Source organism: Microtus oregoni, unplaced genomic scaffold, assembly GCF_018167655.1.
Source record: "Microtus oregoni isolate MIOR12 unplaced genomic scaffold, Mior012 000028F_ref0000031, whole genome shotgun sequence".
In the NCBI taxonomy this organism is placed as follows: domain Eukaryota; kingdom Metazoa; phylum Chordata; class Mammalia; order Rodentia; family Cricetidae; genus Microtus; species Microtus oregoni.
The window spans coordinates 12,120,974-12,144,018 of NW_024543087.1; the positions used below are offsets into that span (position 1 = coordinate 12,120,974).

Genomic DNA, 23,045 nt, shown 5'->3' on the forward strand with positions numbered 1-23,045 from the left:
GTCGTGTGACAGAGAGGAGTTGCTCACTGTGATGAGGCCATTCCTGAGATGTGATTATTAATTTGTACTAATAGAGATAATGTTCTACAACCCTTTCCCCCTTAATTTGAAGTTTTGGGTACAGAACACTATTAGTTAGAACACTATCCTTTATTTATTCGTCCCTTTGCAATTTCATACATATATACAACATACTCTGAGAAGCAGCACTAATCTATGAGTATAAACACAAATATTTAGAGGGCATCGTACCATGTCCATTTAGTAAGACAGGACTAGTAGCCTCCCCACTAGAGCCTAAGACCTCCCCCAGTCATCAGCTTTGATCATGTCTGTAGTACCAAGAAGCAATTCCCTCCTGTTGAGTGAACCTCAAATCCAATCAGAAAGTGGTTGGTTATTTTATAGTAATCAGCCCACCATTGCACCAGTTGGTAAACCTTGCCAGGTATGTTGGTAGTGTCGCACACAGGATAAAGAACAGTAACTTTGTTGGCATCCTGTATAGCGCCTTCCAACAGTATGAATAGCTGGCAAGCAGGAAGGGACCCCCCAGTTCAGTTCCCGTTTGACTTCTCTATGTACTGCAGCTAAAGAGTGAGGACATCATCTTTCTTGATGTCTAACACTTTGTGTTCGTTATTTATATCTAATTATTTCACAGTGTATCAGAACCAGTCTCACGGTGTATGCCGCCCATACATATATCTACTCTAGAGTTTTGGCTTTTACTCTGACCTTAATATGAAGAATGAAGAAAAGGAAGGATGTTTTGATGCATAATACAGTATGAATGAGCCTTGAGCCTTGTTCTAACTACATCAAGGAAAATGTCTACATTTATTTTGCAATTGTATTTGTGAAAAATATCCAAACCGACAGCCTATAAAGGGAAGGATTTCAGATCAGGCATTATGTATGTAGAGTTAGGATAAAGGTTTGGGATTGACTAGTGGCTACTAAAACCTATTGATTTCCTTTGGGGCAATGAGAATTTCTAAAATGGGCTAGTAGCAGTGTTTGTACTACTTCAGCGATAGAATAAAATACATTTGATTCCACACTATAAAAGATGAATTTTATGGTACATAAAATATATGTCAATAAAGCTGTTATAGTAGACAAATAACATGGTGGAACTAAAAGAAAATTTTACATTTTATAGTATAATGCTACTGCTTGACCAGTTGGTCATGGTGGAAAAAGTTAAGTGTGTGTGTGTGTGTGTGTGTGTGTGTGTCCGTCTGTCTGTCTTCATTGAGCAACTAGAGCTCTTCATTCCCTGTCTCCTCCTATTTCTTCTCTTCCTCTTCTTTCTTAACCCTCTTTTTTCTTCTTCCTTTTTTCCTCCTTCTCTTCCCCTCCGAGTCGCCTTTCTTCATTCTCCCCCTCCATCTCTTCTTCTTCCTCCTTCTGTCTTCTCTCTGTGTTTTTCCTTCTTTTCTTCCATTTTCTTCTATTTCAGGTTTTTAGGCATACTAGCTTCAGTCAGTCTAATATCTCAAAGCACACAAATGATTCCTGTTTTGTGTAGTGTAAAATTCCAACTGTCAGTTGCTGCCGATCTAACCCTCACTTTCCTCTTTTAAGATTGCTTTGTGAAAATGGCTCCCACATCTAAGAAAGGCAGCCTGGGGTGTAAAGTAGGAAGAAACTGGGATTTCTATCTTAAAGGCACAGAAACACTCTAAAAACATGGAGATAAAAAGAAGTCAAAACTTGGTCAAGTATGGAAAACTCTGCCCTCTTTCCCCTCTTGCTCCTCCCCAGTCTGGAGGGTTTACAGGAGAGAACTCTGAGGTTGAAGTCCAGGCACTTCCTAGAGAGCTAAGGCGTGTTAGTGCAGACTGGAGCTGAGGCCCCTTCCTCCTGTGCTTTCCCCTTCTGTCTCATACTTCCTAGTCCTGAATTTTGCTTTGCTTTGTAATTTCCCCTTTTCTTTTTCCAAAATCTCTCTGGAGGGTAGACTGAGCCTCTCTTCCAGCTATCCTGGTGTCTTTTGCCTCTTCTGCTTCCTGGAAGCCACTATGCACCCCTCTGGGAGTAACTTTGTATTTATCATCTTCTAGAACTTGGCTAAGCTTGGTCAGGGCCCATCGCTACCTGGATGCCACTTGAGTGACAAGGGTGAATTTGATTTCTGGTCTGCAGGTTTAGAACTTGGATTGTGTGGGAAGTCAAGTAGCCTGAGCTGGACTTAGATGCTCCCACATGGTTTACAGGCTCTGGAAAACATATCTGACAAATCTAGGACCCATTCCGATCTCCAACACCAGGTTTCTGTAGACATTAGACCACTCTCAGCGCAAGCATGGCGCTTGTCACACAAAGACAGTGTTTAAATATTTGCCCTGCCTTCCATTAAGCCCCTGGACAAAGGAAGCCAGAAAGAGTTTAAAACTCTTGGAACTTGAAACACTCAAGCCTTCCAAGTAGCAATTTCAATACGATTTAAACCTTTGAATGCGGCTCACCCTGTGCTGGTAGCGTTCTTGTGAATGTCCCTCTTTAGACAAGGACTTCAGTGGCTCAGCTGTACAGATTATTGCTATACCTGTTCCAGATGACCAAGACTTACAAATGGCCGATGCATACACTAAAGCTAACCATCTAACAATCATTCCTATCTAATTCTTTACCAGTTTATTTTCTCAAGCCTATGAACAGATTCTTGACAAGGAGCAAGTTAACAAAGCAATGGTTTATTTGAACTCACAATCTGAAGATAAAGTCCATCATGGAAACTAATGTTTCCATAATGTTCAAGGTTGCTCCCAGTCAGAAGGTGGAGAAAATGCCAGAATCCAGACGTAGCTCTTTGTCTTCAATTCTCAGTCCTATACCTGCTCTGCCAAGTCATCCCTTTCCCTATAGCAAATGCATTTTATTTTTAAACATAAATTTTTATTTTACTTTTACTACTATTTTTTTTATTTGTTTTTACCTGTGTGGCTGCAGGTTTAGTTCAGAGCTACAGTTCTTCTGGATTTGCTCTAAAGCATTATAAAATAACTCCCACCATGTGTTGCTGTGTTCACAAAAGAAATGGTCCGGCTCTCCACTTATATAGGGGATAAATAAGTTCCTATCTGTCCCCTTCAAATTTAGCTGTACAGGAGCTTGAGGAATACAGCTTCAGAAACATGCATGGGGTAGCATGTCCTAGGACCCCCAAGTTGACATCTCTTTATCCTCTGCCCTGTTCCTCTTTCTTATCAGTCTATCAATCTCACTAAGAGAAGTATTTCACGTAGCATTAAATACTTAAGAGATGGGAATTTGCGGGAGTAGCTTGACTCCCATTTACCAGGTTATCTCCTAGAGCGGACTTGCAAAAGTTGAAGAAATATTTGTTTTTAACGCCCCACCCCCTAGAAAAAAATGGCAAAGATTTCCATAAATACAAGCTCAAAATTCCGAATGTGGAATAAATACTGGCTAACCCCATCCTTCCGCACACATCTCAAACTCCCCATGCCCCCTTATGAAGGAATCAGCCTTTTAATGTCTGGCTACTGTCTCTCCACTTCTCTGGGTACCAAATGCTCTGTTGCTTCCTATCTTTCTGCCAGGTTCTGAGTCTTCCAGCAGCGCAGGGTCCTCAGGATCGTTGTCCCGCAACCACCCGCCTCTGCAGAGCACGGCCCTGACCTCTAGCGTGGCAGCTGGTTCTCCTGGTTGTATGCCCTATTCAGAGAATGGGATGGGGGGCCAGGTCCCTCCCAGCAGTACCAGCTACATCCTGCTTCCACTTGAAACTGCAACTGGTATCCCACCTGGAAGCATCCTTCTTAATCCACACACAGGTCAGTCCTCCCCTCTTCTGCTGGGGACACATGTTATCAAAGCTTTGTTCTTCTGTTGGATAATTGAAATTTGCTATCAAGTTTCCTGAAAAATTATTGGGTGGGGCAGAGTGTGGGGACTACTTTGTGGTGACTTTGGGGGAGATCTGGGTGATAGCTGTGTGTGTAAATGCATCAACATTCATAGAGATCAGAGGTTTTCCAAGCTGAGTGATCCTTCTCAAAAATTCGGGCTGGAGCTGCATGGCAGATCACTTGCCTAAGGCCTTGGGTTTATTTCCCAGCCCTGAAATTAGAGAGGAGGAGGAAGAAGAACAGGAGGAGGAGGAGAGGAGAGGAGAGGAGAGGAGAGGAGAGGAGAGGAGAGGAGAGGAGAGGAGGAAGGAGATGAAGAGGATACCGGGAAGCAGCTGAGGCAGCATTCACTTTTCTTGATCCCTTCTTCTCTGACTATGGAGAGTTCTATCCCATTATGAGGACCTAAAATCAGAGTCAACAGTGTCTGAGCTGGGCTATACCAACCCAAACTTGGGTTTCTCACACCTAATGCTCAGTATTATGTCTGATATAATTTTCACTCAAAGGCATCCAGGCATGCAAGACATCCCATGGATCCACCTCGGCTCCACAATTATAGAAGATTATAGAACTTTCCCCGGCTCCTGCAGATTTAGAGGAATCCACATGAGCAAAGAGAATAATAACAAGCTATTAAGTAGCTCCTCGTGGGGATAATAGGGCCAGGCTACTTACTGTAGGGCTGGGAAACTGTCCTTCCATAATCATGGCTCATTCCATGATGAATAGCCAGTTTCCCTAGGGGGCCAGATAACTTCCATGTTAGGTAAACTGAAGAGAATCCTTAAGGAAGGGTGCCTAGGCCTTCTCCAAGACGTCTTTGTCAATACTATTTAGGATCTTAAGAGGGAGGAGGACTCTGCTGGCTGAAGCGAACCAGCTTCCTTAAGAAGCAGATGAAAGTCTGGCCACCACATAGAGCTGGGAGTCTAGCATCTTATTAGAGCCAGAGAGAGAGAGAGAGAGAGAGAGAGAGAGAGAGAGCTGACACACCTAGCATTAAGAGCTTTTTATTTGTGACGGGAAAGAATGGAATTCTCTGGAAAGGAGTTTGAAGTTTAGCTCTGGTATGTAGATTACTTCAGTAATCTAAGCTTGAGAATGCAACAGGCGAACATCTCACAAGAGTGATCTATCTCGCAGGGCCGGCTCACGCGGAGAGCGGTACTGGTAATTAGGATCCCCGGTGCAACATGAGAGCTATGGTAAAATAGCTCCCGGGGTAACTGCATGTCCTTATGAAGCAGATGGCTCATCCTCAGAGCACGGAATTTGATGGAGACATTCTGAAAGTGCCATATGTATGAAAGAACAGAAAGCATAATCCCTTTATGGAAAAGCACTTGAAAATCTCCAACCGGGTACTTCTGAAGAGCCTTTCTGAATGGCTCTGGTTTTATTGGGATTATTGTAGGCTTCACAAAGGAAATTAAAGGACACCAGTATCATATCCAGTACTCTGGGTCCTGACTAAAGGATGGTCTGATTGTTGGTGTGATAGCTTTTTTGTTGATTGGGTAGAGGGCTTGCAGAAAGGAGCAGCGACAGAACATTCTTTTTTGTGTGTGATGTGTTTAAAGCAGAATTCCAGAGTGTCTTTTAAAAGGCACAATGGTATGTTTTGTAGAGTATTATTAGCAATGATAGCGTGGCTTTGCATGTGTGTGTGTATTTACGATTATATGCAATCTCATTTATTTAGCAAAGAAATAAAATTCTGCTGGCGCCAAGTCCTGATTCTCATTCATTGGCTGGAGTCACTTAAGGCTGTTATCAAAATGTCTCTCTTTGAAAAGAGCTTTCAAAACTAGAGGGAAGGTGCTGCAGAATGGCTTCTCTACTGGCATTATTCTGCTCTGACAGACACTAGGCATTGAACTATCCCTCAGGAAAAGACCACGGTTATTGTATTTTATAGTATAACTGAGTGATGGAAGGGGAGAAATCTTATTTCCTGGCTAGGTAGATGGCTCAGTGGTTAAAGCACTAGGTGTGCGGGACTGGGGATCCCCAAAGTGCCTGTGAATGCCTGGTGGGTGTGGGAGCTTGCCTGTAGTTTGAAAGTTGGGAAGGTGGAAACAGGAGATGCCTGAAACACACCAGCTAGCAAGACTAGCCACATTGTAGAGCTTTGGGTTCAACTGAGAGGTCTGGTCTCAATGGATAAGGGACAAATAGGGATACTCCTAACATCAACCTTGACCTCCATAAGCATATGTGCTTGTGCTTACACATATGTGAGTGTGCACACACACATACACACCTGTGCCCACATGCATGCAAACATAATATGCACAAACCACAGACACATGAAAAACAGTGTATCTCTTCTTTCTAGCATGCCTTTAGTTCCATTGATTTAAAAAAAATCTATATGCAGGGATGGAGAGATGGCTCAGCGGTTAGGAACACAGAGTGCTCTTGAAGACAATCCAAGTTTGGATCCCAGTTCCCCCAGGTCAGGTTCCTCACAAGCATCTGTAAATCCTCCTTCATGGGATCTGACATCTCGGACTTCTGTGGACACACACACATGCATGCACACTCGCGCATGCACACACAAAAACTAATAAAAAATTGATCTTAAAAAGGAAACACAGATATATGTTTAAAGTGTGTAATATATACTGCACACCTACCAGTGGTATGTGTATGTGTGTGTGTGAGTTCAGGAGTTACACATACCATGTGATTCTTAAATGACCTCTACTGTAATTTATATATTCTTGGCTGCAAGCCCATTCTTTACCGCTGTCACCATGGGTGAGGAATCACTCTTCATATCAGACGCACAACACAAATGCTTCCTTGTTAAGCATCAATGGTACCTTATTACCTTGTTTCCCAGGGCCTTGGGCAAGTTCCCTTGTTAGCGCATTTTAAATCTCTTTATGGGAAAAGATTGAACTATTAATTAATTAATTTTTGATTCCCTAGAGTGACAGACTTCTAGGTATAAGTACTGGATGGTTACTGGTGAAATAATATCCACCAGGTATTGCATGTATTTATCTAAATAGCACAGACATTTCCTATCCAAAGTCACATATTTGAGGATGTGCTCCATCTGTGAAATTAGAATTGGCTGAGCTTGCAAGATTGGGTCAGTGGGTAAAGGTGCCTGCTGCCAAGCCTGACCATCTGAGTGGGGAAAGAACTGACCCCTACAAGTTATGGCCTGGCTTGCTGATACATGTGTGGTACATGAACATGTGTGTCCCAGTCATGCTTGCTTGGTACACATGCTTACCTACTGAACCCTCTCCAACAGATTTGAATTTTGTCTTGACCGCACTCTTTGCCATGATCTTCCCTCAGCTGTCCTGGATTCCCTCCTCCTTTGGGTAGCTTCAGCAGAAGTTTCGCTGCCATCTAGCAAGACCAACAGGCAGCCATCACTCAGGATCTAGCTGAGGCCCTGTCTGCTGTATTGTCATGCTGCTGTCTTCATCTTGTGCAAATCCATGACTGTGTAAAGGTGCAATATTCTAGGGGGTGCTCGCTCTGGAGAATCTCTAGGTATGCATCTTTCAGATGCTCCCCCTGGCTTCTGCAGTCCTAGAATTTCATCAGGATTCCCAGACTCTGTTTATCCAAAGTGTTTCCACATTGTTCTCAAATGGGCCCTGAAATGTTGGTGCACTGTCTGTCAAGATGTCCTTCAAGGGCTGAGCTCATCTTTGCCTACATGATCTGATGACATTTGCACACATGGCCTTCTACAGAGCAGGAAAGCAAAAGCCAGCCCATTGCCATTCTATCAGGTAGAGAGCAGACGTGCTTCGGTTTCGAGAGCTTGGGACGGTGTTATTTCTTATGTGACTTTCCTTGTGTTTGCTTCCTTGTTACTAAGATATTTAGAAACTCTTTATAGGCAGGGGGAATTTGTAGTTATGTTTTATTTTATAATACTCACTGGAGGACTCAAACATGCCCCACTGTACCTATGGAGGGCAGAAGACAGAGGGAGAGCTGTGGAGTCAGCTCTCTCCCTCTACTGTAGGGATTGCTGGGAAGGAACTCAGATCATCAGGCTTGGTGGCAAGAACCCTTACCTGCTGAGCCCCCTCATTGCCCTACAGTCGGTATTTTAAGTCTTTTTTTTTATTTTTTTGCTTTCCTGCAATAATAACAAAGTGTTCTGCCTTCTGTAACTACCCAATATCACCTATTATTGAAATAAGAGCAGATAAATTGATGCGGACTGTGGAAAACTCATTCAGCTAATATTACGCGTTTGAAAGGAATGTGTATTTTGTATCCAGTCCCTGTGTCTTCCCCTGCTTTGAACTAAGGGCACTCGGGATTCACTCTGACATCAAGCATCCCACCCCCCCAACCCGCCCTTGCCCGATGTTCATGCTGTGGCCCACTGAGCCGCTCCTGAAGCTTCTGCCACAGTCGCTTCAATCAGATGGAAGAAGCTCAGGTCCAGCTGGGTTTTTTTTCCCTTCAATCGCCTCAGCTGTCACTCAAACTAATTGCTTGTATCAGTGTGATTTTGTGTCCGGATTGGCTGGATTCATTGGACACAGAGGAGTTCTGGTGGCCTGACTTAAAAACCAACAGCTGCCGGGCCCAGGTGTCTTGGGAAGTTGCTTTTGTTCTCTTCTCTGGCAACCATGGTGACTTTCCTGGGCTCTATACCTTTCCATTGTGAGCATCCAACTGGCGTTTTCCTTTTCCTGCCCTTTCCAGACCCACCCATCTCTGTCTAGGGGATCTTTAGAACTCCTGTAGGAGTCTCTTTCTTTGCGCACAGTGCGCTAATCACATTTCAAGCTGAGATTGTAGTTTATCACAAAGTACATTTGAGCATTCGGGGTTCTATTCTAACCAGAATTATAGGTAGACTTTCATTATGCCTCAGACATGGTGGCTAAAAGCTAGGTCATAATTAAAATCAGGGATTCATTCACGTGTGTGCAAGAGGGCTAGTGAGTGTTCACGTATGTGTATTTGTGGGTGAGTGTTTATACAGGTACACATGTTTGTGAAGGTGTAGGCCCATGTGTGTGGATGAATGTGTGTGTGTGTGTGTTTCCTATGAGACCATAGGTAAACTGCAGGTGTGTTTTCACAGTGGCTATTCATTTTGATTTTGAAACAGTCATTCATTGCCTGAGGTTCACCTGGTTGGTCTACTGCCCAGGGAGCTCCAGGAATCCTCTTGTCTCCACCTTCTCAGCATTGGGATTACGGAAGACTAGAACACTCAAACTGAAAAGGGCCCATGAGATGTGGGAAATGAGACCTAAAGAGAGGGGGGTGGGTAGGGTAATAGAATACATGTACTTTGTAGCTAGAAGGGGGATGAGGGGGATTAGAAGTGTACAGTAGGGATGGAGATAAGAGAGATGGGGAAATCAGTCAAAACTTGATGTGGGATTCCCCTCTGCATGCTGTGAATATTATTGGTTAATAAAGGAGCTGCTTTGAGCCTATAGCATAGCTATAGGGAAACAGAGTTAGGCGGGGAAAACTAAACTGAATGCTGGGGAAAAGAAGGAGAAGTTAGAGAGAAACCATGGAGCCTCTACCAGAGACAGACATGCTGAAACTTTGCTGGTAGGCTACAACTTCCTGGTGATACACAGATTAAGAGAAATGGGTTAAATTAACCCATAAGAAGCTAAAGCTAATAGGCCAAGCAATGATTTAATTAATACAGTTTCTGTGTGATTATTTTGGGGCTAAGTGGTTGGAAACCAACAAGTGACCCCTCCTTACTACAAAAACTAAGCGTGTAAAAGAAAATGCTATGAGATGAGGAAACCTGTTCACTTACTAAGTAAGTCGATGGCAATGGATAAAGAACCTCAAGTCATACGTTTGCAGAAGTGCGAGGTGGATTCATTCCATTCCCTTGTTTAGAGTATGCATTTGTGGGACCGTAATATTTTTTATTTGAAGCCAAGCAGTGGTGGTGTACATTTTTAATCCCAGCACTCAGGATACAGAGGCAGGTAGATTTCTGTGAGTTCGAGGCCAGCCTGGTATATAGAGCGAGTTGCAGGAAAGGCTCCAATGCTACAAAGAAACCTTGTCTCAGAAAGCTAATAATAATAATAATGACAATAATAATAATAATAATAATAAATTCTTGCTTGCTGGCTAGACTGAGTAGAACGAGTAGAAGCAGAATTGCTTTGGCAGATGGTTTGTGACTGGAGGTAGTCGGAGTGGTGTAAATGGAAAGTAGCCGCTATGACTCAGAGTACATTATCTTGCTCATGACTGTGAGATGCAGGGGACAAAACATAGGGCTGCATGAAGATGGCTCCCGCACAGCCCTCTCTACTGGGCTCCACTATCCACAGTTGCCCTTACCTTGGCAAGTCTCCCCGAATGAGGTGGATTTATTTGATGCTTCTTAAATTACCACATGTTCACCTGGGCATCCAGTTTAAACTAGTTTGGGTCACAAGAAGTAACACATTGTCCTTGGAGCAGGGTCTGGGTATTGAATTCCCATTGCTTGCACTTTTACGTTAGGGTATTTTCAGAGATCTATGAGGGAGCTTTTTTCCTGTAAGGCAAAAGGTGAGAGACACTCATCTGAGCCAGGCTCTGTATGGCTTCATTTCAGGTCAGCCCTTTGTGAACCCGGATGGAACTCCTGCAATATACAATCCTCCTGGAAGTCAGCAGACGCTGCGTGGCACTGTTGGGGGGCAGCCCCAGCAGCCCCCTCAGCAGCAGCCATCTCCTCAGCCCCAGCAGCCGGTCCAACCATCACAGCCCCAGATGGCAGGGCCATTGGTCACTCAGGTGAGGAGCTGGCCGGAAGGAGGGAGCAGAAGGGCTGGAAGGTGAGGGCTACACAGGCTTCAGTCAGCAAATCATCTAGGAGACACGATGTCTTGTGTAGTCTCCCTACCCATCGGGATTCTAGGGAAAATCTTTCTGAGTATAATCATTGCTTGACACAGTATTATGAGCTCATACCCAGTGCAAGTAAGTGTCTGCTGAGTGAGAGTAGGTACAAGGAAAAATGAATGCAGTTTTTTAGGTCTAAGTGCTGTTTAATGTGAAGCAACAGGTACAATTTATAATCCCTTCTGGGGCTTTGAGTTAATTCATCCACACCCACCAGATTAAATGCCCATGTCTGTAGAAGCAGTCTTGAGCTTTTCCTCAGTGGGAAGAGCAAAAATCAGCAAGTCCCAAGTGACCTGAATGCTCATCCCTGGGCTCCTGAGAAGTGTGCCCAGACATCACCTTCCCTAGGAAGGCACAATGGAACTCGGTGTCCCAAGCATGCTCCCTGGAAGGGCCTCCTTTTTATCTTTCTACTTCTTAGTTCTTGAGCAGTATCTGTAGGTCCAGAACCTCTAACCAACATCTAGAGCCCATTGCTGACTTTGTAAAAGCAAGTTTTCTTGAGCTTCCTCTAGACCAAGGCCAACTGGCTCTGGCACACATAGCCTTAGGCTTGCCTGTGTGATCGGTTTTCCTCTCTGCACTGAGTGATCTTAGGGAACCTGTTAAGGACAGCAATATACTTCCAAAGGAATGGAATTGCAGCCCCCAACACTCTCCTGTTACCTGACCAGTGTTTTCTTTCTTCCAGTCTGTCCAGGGCCTGCAGCCGTCTTCCCAGTCCGTGCAATATCCAGCGGTCTCTTTTCCCACCCAGCATCTCCTGCCTGTGTCGCCAACGCAACACTTCCCCCTGGTAAAGTATCATATGTATAGCACATTTATGTACACACACTCACACACGAACTGCACACACCACACACACATGCACACACGACACATACACATGCATGTTTGTGCACACACCACACACACATGCTCATACACAGCATTTTCATGAGCTCTACAGTTTTCCTGCTCAGCTATAGATGATGCTCAATGCATAGCCTGTGGCGACTATGAAGTTGTTGTATATGTGGAGATGCCTGTGTCTGACTGATAGATACATCCATCCCTCCAAGAAACTTTCTCTTTTTTTCACCTCTTTTCCCTAAGTCAGATGCTTCTGCATTCGAATATCCCTTTTAAGGTTGACTGACTAGATGGTGGGGAAATGACTCAGTCAGCAAAATGCTTGCTCAGCTTTAGGAACTGAGTTCAGATACTCAGGACCCACGCTACAAGGTGAGCATGTACTGTAGACTCAGTGCAGTGGAGACAGAAGTAGGAGGACACTCTGGACTTCCTAGCCAGCCAGGCTAGCCAAACTGGTGAGCTCCAGGTTCAATGACAGACCCTGTCTCGAATCAAAAGCTGGAGAAATGTCAGACAAAGACGCCCAGTATTGACCTCTGACTTCTCATGCATATGTAGCCATGTGAACCCATGCCCACATACGCACACATGAACATGGACACACACACAAAGTTGACTAGCTAGGCACACCCATTGTCGTTAGAGTCTGATGTCATGAACAAACAAGTGATATGATCTTGCTGTAAAGTTGTCAGAACTATCTAAAACTCTTTTGAGTCAGGGCACTGAGTACTGTAAGCTCCTGCTGCTGTTCCCCTGGGAATCCAGTTCCCTATTTCCTTATACATTTCCCTGACTAGGAGTGGGTCCTTGTGGAAGCAGCACACAGTCTGTAAGCACCAGGTTAGATCCAGGGAACCAACCTTCTGTAAGATGGGTATGTGGATGCCATCCCCATTCCGGCAGAAGGGCTTGTCTTCTCGCAAGCAGGCAGATCCAGACTTGCCACTGGAGACCAGCTGACAGCCAACCTCCGCCCCTTGCTGCAGAGCCTCCTCTCTGGAGCACGACCCCTAAACGATAAAGAAATAATTTCCTTCTATTGAGGGAACAAGATTTGGGTCAAATTGCTTCCCACCTCCTGACTCTCCAGCTGAGCAAAGCTTGTTTTCTCGCGTTCTTGTTTTGTCTGACAGAAGAATTTTTTTATCTCATTTTTTTTTTTCAGTATATGCTTCCTCCTTCTTGCTCTGCTCTCAAGTGTGAGTGTGTCTGCCTCAGTTTGCCTTACTCATGACCAGGTTCACCTTCCCTCACAAGCTCTTCACTTCTCTCCCTGTCACAGAGAGAAGAGGTGGCCGCACAGTTCAGCCAGCTGAGCATGAGCCGGCAGTCCTCCGGAGACACCCCAGAACCTCCCTCGGGTCCAGTCTACCAGGCCTCCCTCATGCCACAACCAGCGCAGCCACCAAGCTACGTCATCACTTCTGCAGGCCAGCAGCTCTCCACAGGGGGCTTCTCGGACTCTGGCCCGCCCATCTCCCAGCAGGTCCTGCAGGCCCCGCCCTCTCCCCAGGGATTTGTACAGCAGCCTGCACCTGCGCAGGTAGGTGTGGGCTTCCTTTCCCTTTTTCGCCACTGATGATTTGTGGCCCTTTGATGTCTGTCACTTGTCCTGCCATCTTGTTCACGCTAATAGTCACCGGCACCGATATGTTTTGTCCGCTTCACCAGACATGCAGTCCTGGGACCCAGAAAGTGAGTCAAATGAACCTCACCAAGGTTCTAACTGGGAGATGAACCATTTTCCATGTGCTGCTGGCGTAAGGCCATGGGAAGGATTGACTCGGGTTAGGGAGATAGCTCACTCGGAAGAGTGCTTTATGTACACAGATGAAGACCTGAGTTCAATCCCCAGAGCCCGCATTCAAAAGGTGGGTGTGGTGAGGCACACTGCAAACCCAGGCCTGCATAGACAGAAACAGGCGTATCCCTGGGGCCTGATGGCTAGCCAGTCTAGCCACATCAGCCAGTCCCAGACCAGTTAGCAGCCCTATCTCAAAACCTGGGAAATGACATGTAAAGTTGGCTTCTGGCCTCTGCGTGTACACACGTACACACACACACACACACACACACACACACACAACGTCGGATTCTATGTGATGTTGTTTCCATTGGGGAGGCTGGGAAGGGGATGTCCCGAACCAGGAAACCTGAAATTCTCTCCCTTGCTGCTCAAGACATTTGTTTTCCCTTCTTATCACTTCAAACCACCCTCCTTCTGGGTCTAAGCTACAGATAGGCCTGCCTGTGTGAATACAAAGAACAGGGGAAAACCAATGCCCGCGGTCCTGTCCTCTGCCCCAGGGGAGGAGGAGCCCACCCCAATTGCACAGGTAGCCATTAATCATATTTAATTGACTGGAGCATGGAAGGCACCACAGATCACCGGTTTTTACTGTCTTCTCTAAGACTGATTATGTGTTCCTTGTTCAGCCCCAAACATCTCTGGGGCTCTCCTGGGTATCCCTTGCAGAATATTGGAAGTGATTACTGTCAAAATGGAAAATGCACAGCAGCATTTTCTGGTCCATTTTCGAAGCATGCATTTTCCCAACCAGTTCCCATCCTAATTATGAAGTATAGCCTGGGAGGTGCAGCTTAAAGTGCATGTCACCGTGGTGCCGCTGTTCCGCTGCCTTCGCGTCGTGAATAAATTATTGTCTCTTCAAACCACACAAAACCCTACACCAGAAAATGATTTCTCTTCAGTTGTTCATTTTGAGTGATTAATTAATAGTGCACCTCCAATCACCATCTCAATAATATTTTGTCCCTGGTGGGATTTAAAGTGATCTTTAAAATAATTTAAGTAATAGGAGAAATTATCCCATTAATGTATTAATTTTTTTACTAATAAATTAATTATTTCAAGTTTTATTATTGGGAACAAACAGACCCATAGAAACAGATGTAGGTCACAACCCATAGTGACGTCTGATGTACATTTTAAGTCTAGCTAGCCAACTATGCAGCATTGAAAAGAGTCAATCTGTAGATGTATGTCTATGGAAATACGTTAAGTTTCTTCAGAGGACTACCTTTGAATGCTTGTCTCCTCCGGCTTGTGTATGCTTTCTTAATGCCACTAAGAGGAATCATCAAGACTCATGACTGAGACTAAAAGCCACCTGACATGGAGACCAGACATAGAAGAAGAATCTGTTGCTTCCGGTTATTTCTTCCCATGACTTATTTCTTTCCTATCTTAATCCAATTGTACTCTCTACCCTTAATATGGTCAGTTCAAAATGTGCATTTACACCCCTTTAGATCATCTTTATTCTTTTCTCCCGTCAAAGTTTTCATGCTGGTCTTTCAAAGTATTTCTCTGGGCTCAGCTCACTTTCCTTCTACTTGGATGATTGCCATAGGCGCATGAAGACCTGGGCTGGGATTACCAGCACCTATGAAAGATGGGTGTGGCTAAGCACATCTAAATACAAGAACTGGGGGAGGGCCAATGGCAGAAACAAGTGTATCCCTAGACTTTATTGACCTCCCAGTTTAAATAAATTGTTGACCTCCAGGTTTAGTGAGAGACCGTATGTCAGAAACAAAGTGGAGGGACTTTTCTTTTGTAAAGTAAGATGATTCATTGGTCAACAGCACCTGTGTGTTCTGCAGCAGACCCAGGATCAGCACCTACACGATGCTCCATACCGATTCATAATCCCAGTTCCTCTTCTGATTTCCACAGATACTTCGCACGAATATAGTGAACATACATACATCCAGGCAAAACACTCGTACACAAAGAGTAACATAAATAATTTTAAAAAGGAAGAGTTGCTGAAGAAGACACCCAACGTCACGCTCTGGTCTCCACATACACATAGCTACTGCCATGCACATGTGCACACACACACACACATACACACACACACACACACACACCTTCTACTACCACACCCCTACGCAGAGTGGAGGGAGGGAGGGAGGAAGGAAGAGAGGGAGAGAGAGAGTAAGGTTAAATTACCATGAACAATGCATACAATGAGTAACTTGCCAATTGCAGGTCCATCACTGTGGCAGAATAACTTTAGGTTCTTCCAGCCCTGGTCCTTGGTCGTCTATAATACTAGAAAGTGAGAACTAAATTTATGTTGATTCCATGACATTGCAGAACCACAGCCGTACCGTGTTTTCTTTTCTTCTACCTTGGGATAAAGGTAGGGACCATATGATACACTCTAGTAGAAGGATGGAAAACTGCTGTAGTATTGACATAAATCAGAAAGTAAAATAGCCATAAATGTCAGAACTATGGAAAAATTGGCTCATAATCTTATTCTCCATACACAGCTTGTAAATTCTTAGGTATGAAATGGTCAGCCACTGTTCTCACTTCAAGAAAGATGATAAGAGAAAAGCCAGAGGCCTGGGAATAGAAGGACATAGCTGAAATCAGTAAGAAAGCAGCATTACTGATGTGGGAGTGTCATATATCAATCTGTTGATTTCATTGGTTAAGTAATAAAGAAACTGCTTGGCTGGCCCTCATAGGTTAAAACACAGGTAGGCGGAGTAAACAGAACAGAATGCTGGGAGAAAGAAGCTGAGTCAGAGAGTCGCCATGATTCTCCCACTCCAGGCAGACGCAGGTTAAGATCATTCCTGGTAAGCCCAGCTCATGTGCTACACAGATTATAAGAAATGGGCTAGTCCAGGTGCGAGAGTTAGCCGAGAAAAGGCTAGATATAATGGGCCAAGCGGTATTTAAAAGAATACTGTTTCCGTATAATTATTTCGGATAAAGCTAGCCATGTGGGCGACTGGGTGGCGGAGACGCAGCCCTGCTGCTCCTAACACTACACATTACGTTGGCATTAATAGGTAGGCAAAGACGTCTTCTGTATCAGGAAACACTTGATCTCAATGAGAAGATTTAGGATATTTTCACTGACTGTCAGTCATTAAATGGTATACAGAAGATAGGCAGGCCTAGGGTTACAGACCTATAACCCAGCATCTAGGAAAATGAGGCATTAAAAGTTATGAATTCAAGGCCTCCATACCCATGCTCACACATGTGAACATGTGTGTATACATATACACTCACAAGATGCTTGGTATATAGCGAGGGTATGCATGAAACCCCAAGTGCAACCCCCACTACGAAAAATAAGTTTACAGAAAATACATACAATATCTTGCCGCAGGTTCCATTTGTTTTACATACCTGCATATTTTGATATAGGCTCTGTGTCAATGACTCTTTGAAGCCTTTTACTAGACATCAGGTGGCCTTTGGCTGCTCATGACACAGCTATCAAGTGGCCAGGACTCCTCCTAAGAAGCTAATTTCTTTTCCATAAAGACTGAGGGTTGCCAGTCATGGGGAGTCTCTGGCTTCTTTCTGCTGCAAGGTAGATAGGTGTTTCCCTGGTGACTATATCCTTCCTCCGGCAGCAGGATGGCAAGGCTCCTTCAAGTGCTGGCTTAGGAAGCCCAGACTTCACTTCTGCCTCTTTGCAATGATCAAAGCAGGTCATGGAAGTTCCTCAGCACCCAGAGCATGAACAGAAGATAGCTCCCATCACAGGAGAAAGAGCCTGCACATTGAAACAGGGGCAAAAGAGGAGGACGGTGGTTTACCTTTACCATCTGCCACAGTTACATGACACACAGTTCTCATCCCTGTTTCTCTCTTGCTACGTCCCACAGATGCCTGTATATTACTATCCATCTGGTCAGTACCCTACCTCAACCACACAGCAGTACCGGCCCCTGGCCTCAGTCCAGTACAGCGCTCAGCGGAGTCAGCAAATACCCCAGACTGCACAGCAAGCAGGTATGTGAAGCCTGTTTCCTTTCTGTGCTCTGGCTTGGTTCGTTCTGATGGTGAATTTCATACATGTACCCAGCGGATGAGTACCCAAAAGAGACAATTTAAGTCGCACGTTTTCCCTATCCAGGGAATCTAACAATAATAAACTGTGTGGGAAATTCACAGGTAAGGGAAGGAGACGAGGTGTGTACCGGGGCTATGCATGTGCAGTTATTCCCCACAAGCTATTTTTACAGCCTCTGGGTTTATTTGAAAGCAGGGAGACCAGCACGTCCTATCTTTCCAGCCTGTACGGTCTTGCTTTTTCCAAGAGAGTATTTCCACGAGTTCTCAAGGAGTCAAATGAGGGTGTTTTGACACCGGCCTAAGCCTCCAACTGGTCTTTAGAAGAAGGCTCCTGACCATGCAGCGTGCACTGACGAAGGCCACAAGCCTGTCACCCAGAGCGCGGCAGACACTGTGCAGCTGGAAGGGGGGCCGATGCACTGTAAGAGAGTGAGTAGTAGGTCTCACAGTGAACCGGTCTCTTTCCCTGCTGTGTCCCACACCAAAGAGAGCCAGCAGCAGGCACCTGCCCAGCAGGGCTGAGGGGATTGCCGCTAGGCAGAATTCTGGGTCTTCCTGCTGACCGCGCTGCAGGGGAAACTGCTAATTGTCATGCTGAAGATGCCTGGCGGGAGACACTGCCTCTGTAAGTAGGTCACACTGAAGAGCAGGGCTCCTACTGTGGCTCTTCCTGAATCCCTGCTCTGAGATCTGATATCTGTGCCAGATAAACGGGTAGACAAATAGATAGTACATACAGATAACATGGATAAGATATGTGCCCTTTCTATAAGCTAGAAAAAAGAAAAAAACCTCACAATCCTTGCCAAGGATCAGTCACAAGCACAAACATCCCAAGATCCCCAAGGCAGATGTTGTTACAGCTTTGCCAGATCCAGATTGGAGACAGAATTCAGTGCTTTTACACCTTGGATGGTTACATGTTCTTAAAGTTCAAATTATGACCTAGTTAAAGTCTTTGAGGAGAAATTAGAGCAACCTACAACCGCCAGTTTTTGTTTAAATGCTATATTCCTTTGGGACTCCTGAGCAGCCCTTGTACTTCTAAAGAAGTAAGAGGCAAAGGGTTTGAAGTTGTTTTTAAAGGATACCCTTGGACCATGCATTTTGCAATTGCCAGGAAATCTCCCGCATCCTCTAGGGACTGTGTTGTCTGTCCTGCTCAAGCCTGCAGGATAGCACATTTGCATACCAAACTCTCCCATCTTTATATGCAAATGTTTATAACTATAATTATGATTTTAGGGCTGTGAGAAAGTGCAGATGTTAAAATGCTTGCCACGTGAGCATAAAGACCCGAATTTGAGTCCCAGAACCCAGGTCAGAAGTTTCAAAAGGAGTGTGATGTCTTGAGTTTGTAATCCCAGCCCAGGAGAGGCAGAGACAAGGGGACCCTGGAGGCTAAGGGGCCAGCCAGGCTAGTCTACTTAACAAACATGGAGCCAGCGAGAGGCCCTGTCTCAAGCGCCAAGGTGGATGGCCCTGAGGAATGGGATGTTCTCTTACCTCCACACGGGCGTGGATACCTACACATTCACCACCCTTGCATTCGCCTGAAAACACATATTCACACACAGTGATCATGTAATCTTCCAGACCTCAGTTCCGACGGTACCAGCGAGAAGTTTGCCTTTGTTTGGGTCAGAGTTGTATTTGGAGGAGGCACAATGCAGGTCATTAATTCTACTGATCTCATGTTTCTCTAACAGAGGGTCGGTGTGTGACTTTCAGAATTCTAAAGAATTATATCAGTCCCATGATAGGGTGTCATGGAAGGATGGAACGTGGCTACAACTGTGTTGCAGTCTCCTAAATACAGGGCTTGGGTCTGTGTCCAGGTCTCAGGGAGTCCGGTGCTGTGTTAACTGGGCCCCAGGATTGGGTTTATCACAGTCACTGCTCACCCCTTGGCCCTGCCTCCTCTCCATTGTCTGTTCTGATGACTGACAGCATATGAGGAAGTAGCTGTAGCATTTTCATTTCTTTCTAAGGCATCGTGGGAATATTGAAAGATGTGGAAATTCCCTCCTGTTTCCCTGGAGGATACATGTAGATGGTCTCAATCACGTGACTTGGTGACCTGGTGTCTGACTAGTCCCAGGTTTCATATAGCACCACACATTCGCCATCTCTAAAGAGAGATGGTGACCGGTGACCCAGTATAATCAAGAGCAAATCCTAAGGATGGTTCATGTTCAGAGTGGTGACAGGCAGATTCCAGGGCCTGGGTGACAGGAATTGTGGTCTGAGAGGGAGAGGAAAGGAAAGGGAAAGGATTCACGAATGACATGGTCCCCAGATGTGCCACCACCAGCACACAGATGCAAACCAAGACCTTTGTGCCCCTAGGTTTGATGGCTGCCCCTGACACCTGGTCTACCACCCGAGCACAGCTTCCTACAAGGTTGATTTTACTGTGGATTGGTGGCAGATGTTATCTTAGACTCACAGAGACTCCTGTGCTGATAAAATCCAAGTGGCCAGCCTCCCACAGCTGTTCTGTGATAAAGCATGTGTGTTCTATATTCCATAGGTCAGAAGACCTTTGCTGAGTCTAGTGAAGCCAGCAGAGTTTGCATGTGCCATGACTGGCTTATTTGTGGGAACAATTCTCTTATTTAGACATAGTACCTTTAGACTAGCAGTTCTAAACCTATGGGTCTCAGACACTTTGGGGGTTTGAATGACCCTTTCTCGGGGATCACATATCAGATACCTTGCTTATCAGATAAATATCTGATTCCTAAATATTATGATTCCTAACAGTAGCAAAATTACAGCCACAAAGTAGCAATGGAACAATTTATAGTTTTATGGTTGGGGGTCACCACAACATGAGGAACTGTATTAAAGGGTCCCAGCATCAGGAAGGTTGAGAACCACTGCTTTAGATGGTTTGTGACAGCTGTGTTTTCCAGAGGAGCTGTGCAATACCACCCCACCCTCATCCCCCACTCCACCCCCACCATCTTTAAGGACAACTCAACTCTGACCCAGTGTCTACAGACATGCTCTGTCTCACTCTTCCTCCTATCTTCTGGGCTGTCACATAATGGAACATTTTAGTCCATTAAAGCCAGGGAGATTTCTCCCTATTCTGCTTCCGGATACTCCCTGCCACTCGTATTTAATTGTAATAATAAAAAGCATCACTCTTTTCTCTCTCTCTCTGGCTCCCAGGCTTCCCAGCAGGTGCTTTCCCCCCTAAGTTATCTTCCCAGCACAGATAGTGAATTCTTATAAAAAAAAAAAAATGGAGTCCTTACAACTGGCTGAGCAGGACCCTGAGTGTGCCGATATTAGTCACACTGGGGACAAGATTCTTCCTCTGGGGGAGGGAAACAACATACCCACAGCCACATCCCCAAAGGAGAGAGAACTTGCCTCTTTCAGCTGTGAACTGCTCATAGCTCCGTCACTGTATGTGGGCCCCATCCGTGCTGCCTGACAGCCATCGCTGCTGTGAGCTGACGTGTTCATCGGCCATGTCATGACAACAGATCAGCATTTCCCACCTCTCTACCTCAGTCATTAGCACTCACATCTCCCCCCTCCCCCTTCCACAGTGTTCCCGGAGCCTTGGGTGGGAAGTATTGATAGATGTGATTGGTCTGCAGCTGAGTCCTCAATGGCTTCCTCTCAAAAAGAAACTTCCATGACAGAAGCTGAGAGGAACACAGATCCATGGGCATAAACATAAATATTGAGATGGTAGTCAGACAGAATGGACATTTAGCAAAACAGCAAATCTCTTGTTGGCTTCTACACACTCTTGTTTAACAGCGATAATATCCTCCAGGGTTAGATAAAATAACAAATATGACAACAACAGGCAGTCCACCATTCTGCCCACCTGGCAGACCAAGAAAGCCTGCGTTCTTGCGTGCCACGAAACTGAGGATTTTCTGGTTGCAGAGCGATTCCTAGATTGTGTTATAACTGCCGCAGGTGATTCCCCTTGGATCTTGACAGCTATGGAAGCGATTCATTTTTTCAGGTTTATTTTTATTATTTTTATTTATCTGTGTGGAGTATGTCACATGTGAGTGCAGCCATCCGTGAAGGCCAGAAAGGGGTGTTATTGTGAGCTTCCTGGTGTGAGTTCTGGGCACTGAGCCTGTGTTATCTATAAAAGCAATGTGTGTTTTTAACCACTGAGCTTTCTCTCTGTAGGAGATATTTCCTGTCTGGTTTTTGTTTTTTTTCTATACGGGGTCTCACAAATCTCCACTCTCTACCTCATTCATTGGCTCTTAGATCTTCTCGCACCCCACCTTCCAGGGTTGTCCCCGATCCTTGGATGGGAAGTATTGATAGACTTTATTCACAGCCTAGTCTGATCCCAAACTCACTCTAAAGCCCAAAGATGATCATAAATTCCAGATCCTCGTGTCCCCACCTCCCAGATGCTGGGATTCTAGGCGCAAGTCATCACACCTGCTCTTACCTCTGTTCTAGAAAGTCCTTTGCCCTGTGCACTTTCCTTATCGCCAGCTGTTTGCTGAATGACTTACATGGGGCAAAAACTGTGCTGCAGATAGAGATCTATCTGTGAAGATGCCTTATATTCTAGATTATAGCTCAGATGGACCACGTGAAGGGAAGTCCAGTAAATACCCCCCTGCTTAGGATCTCACTCATAAACACCCATGACCAGTTTCAGTAGGTGAAAAAAATCAAGATGGGTTGGAGAGATGGCTCACTTAGTGCTCTTGAAGAGGACCTAGGTTCCATTCCCAGCACCCACATAGTGCCATGTAACCATTGGCAACTCCAGTACCAGGGATCTGCTGCCTTCTTCTGGTCTGTGTGGGAACTTCATGCACACGGTGCACATGCAAGCATGCAGGCAAACATTAATACACATAAAAACAAAATAAAAGATAACAACATGGGAGGTTGCTGGGAGAAAAGTTTCAGGGATGATGGGTGAGAGGAATAAGAGTCTAAAAGCTGGGAAAATGTATGAAGTTGTCAAATAATTTAAAAAGAGAAAAGGGACAGTATATTGTACTGAATAATCCAAACAGATTTGTGAATTTTTTTATGTTTATTGAATGCATTTCTGGTCTGTTTTTAAGTCTCTGTGTTGAGTAAATGATGCTCCAATGGCCTTGAGATACTCAGGTTAGACTGGAATCCTTTGCAAAGACAGTGGTAAAGGCTTATTTTGCTTCCCCACCCCTTGACTGAGTCTCACTCCATAGTCCAGCCTGACCTTAAACTCTCAATCCTTCCACCTCAGCCTCCTCTAATCTCAGATAAATCTCCCTTGGACTGTGCATACTAGTCCTAACAGCCATCAGGACTCAGGACTAGTATGCACAGAAGTGGAACATGAACATTTGACGGCGCTCATTGAAGAAACTGAGCCTAGTTGACGGTGCTCATTGAAGAAACTGAGCCTAGATCAACCTTCTGCCCAATGCTGTCTCTGGTCAGAGAAGGTTGGATGCTCCTGAGACTTGAGTACTTTCAGACTGAATACCAAACGCCACTTTCAAAAACCACACAGGCTTACTGTGTCAGACAAAGTTCCTGAACATGTGAGCTGAGAACCGCCA

At 45.1% G+C, this 23,045-nt stretch overlaps 1 protein-coding gene across 18 annotated transcripts in view; it reads left to right on the plus strand.

The window, feature by feature from the left end:
• The window catches only part of Arpp21 (cAMP regulated phosphoprotein 21), a 160,079-nt gene that overhangs the window by 90,234 nt on the left and 46,800 nt on the right, over window positions 1-23,045 (plus strand). For 15 of the 18 annotated variants that reach the window (XM_041677415.1, XM_041677418.1, XM_041677421.1 and 12 more), the window contains 5 exons: window positions 3,573-3,806; window positions 10,474-10,655; window positions 11,458-11,562; window positions 12,907-13,167; window positions 17,292-17,418. In XM_041677415.1, the coding sequence (XP_041533349.1) occupies window positions 3,573-3,806; window positions 10,474-10,655; window positions 11,458-11,562; window positions 12,907-13,167; window positions 17,292-17,418 (909 nt within the window). Of the gene's footprint in view, window positions 1-3,572; window positions 3,807-10,473; window positions 10,656-11,457; window positions 11,563-12,906; window positions 13,168-17,291; window positions 17,419-23,045 lie in introns of those variants that run through there. The other 3 variants (XR_005976513.1, XR_005976514.1, XR_005976515.1) reach the window with 1 other exon arrangement.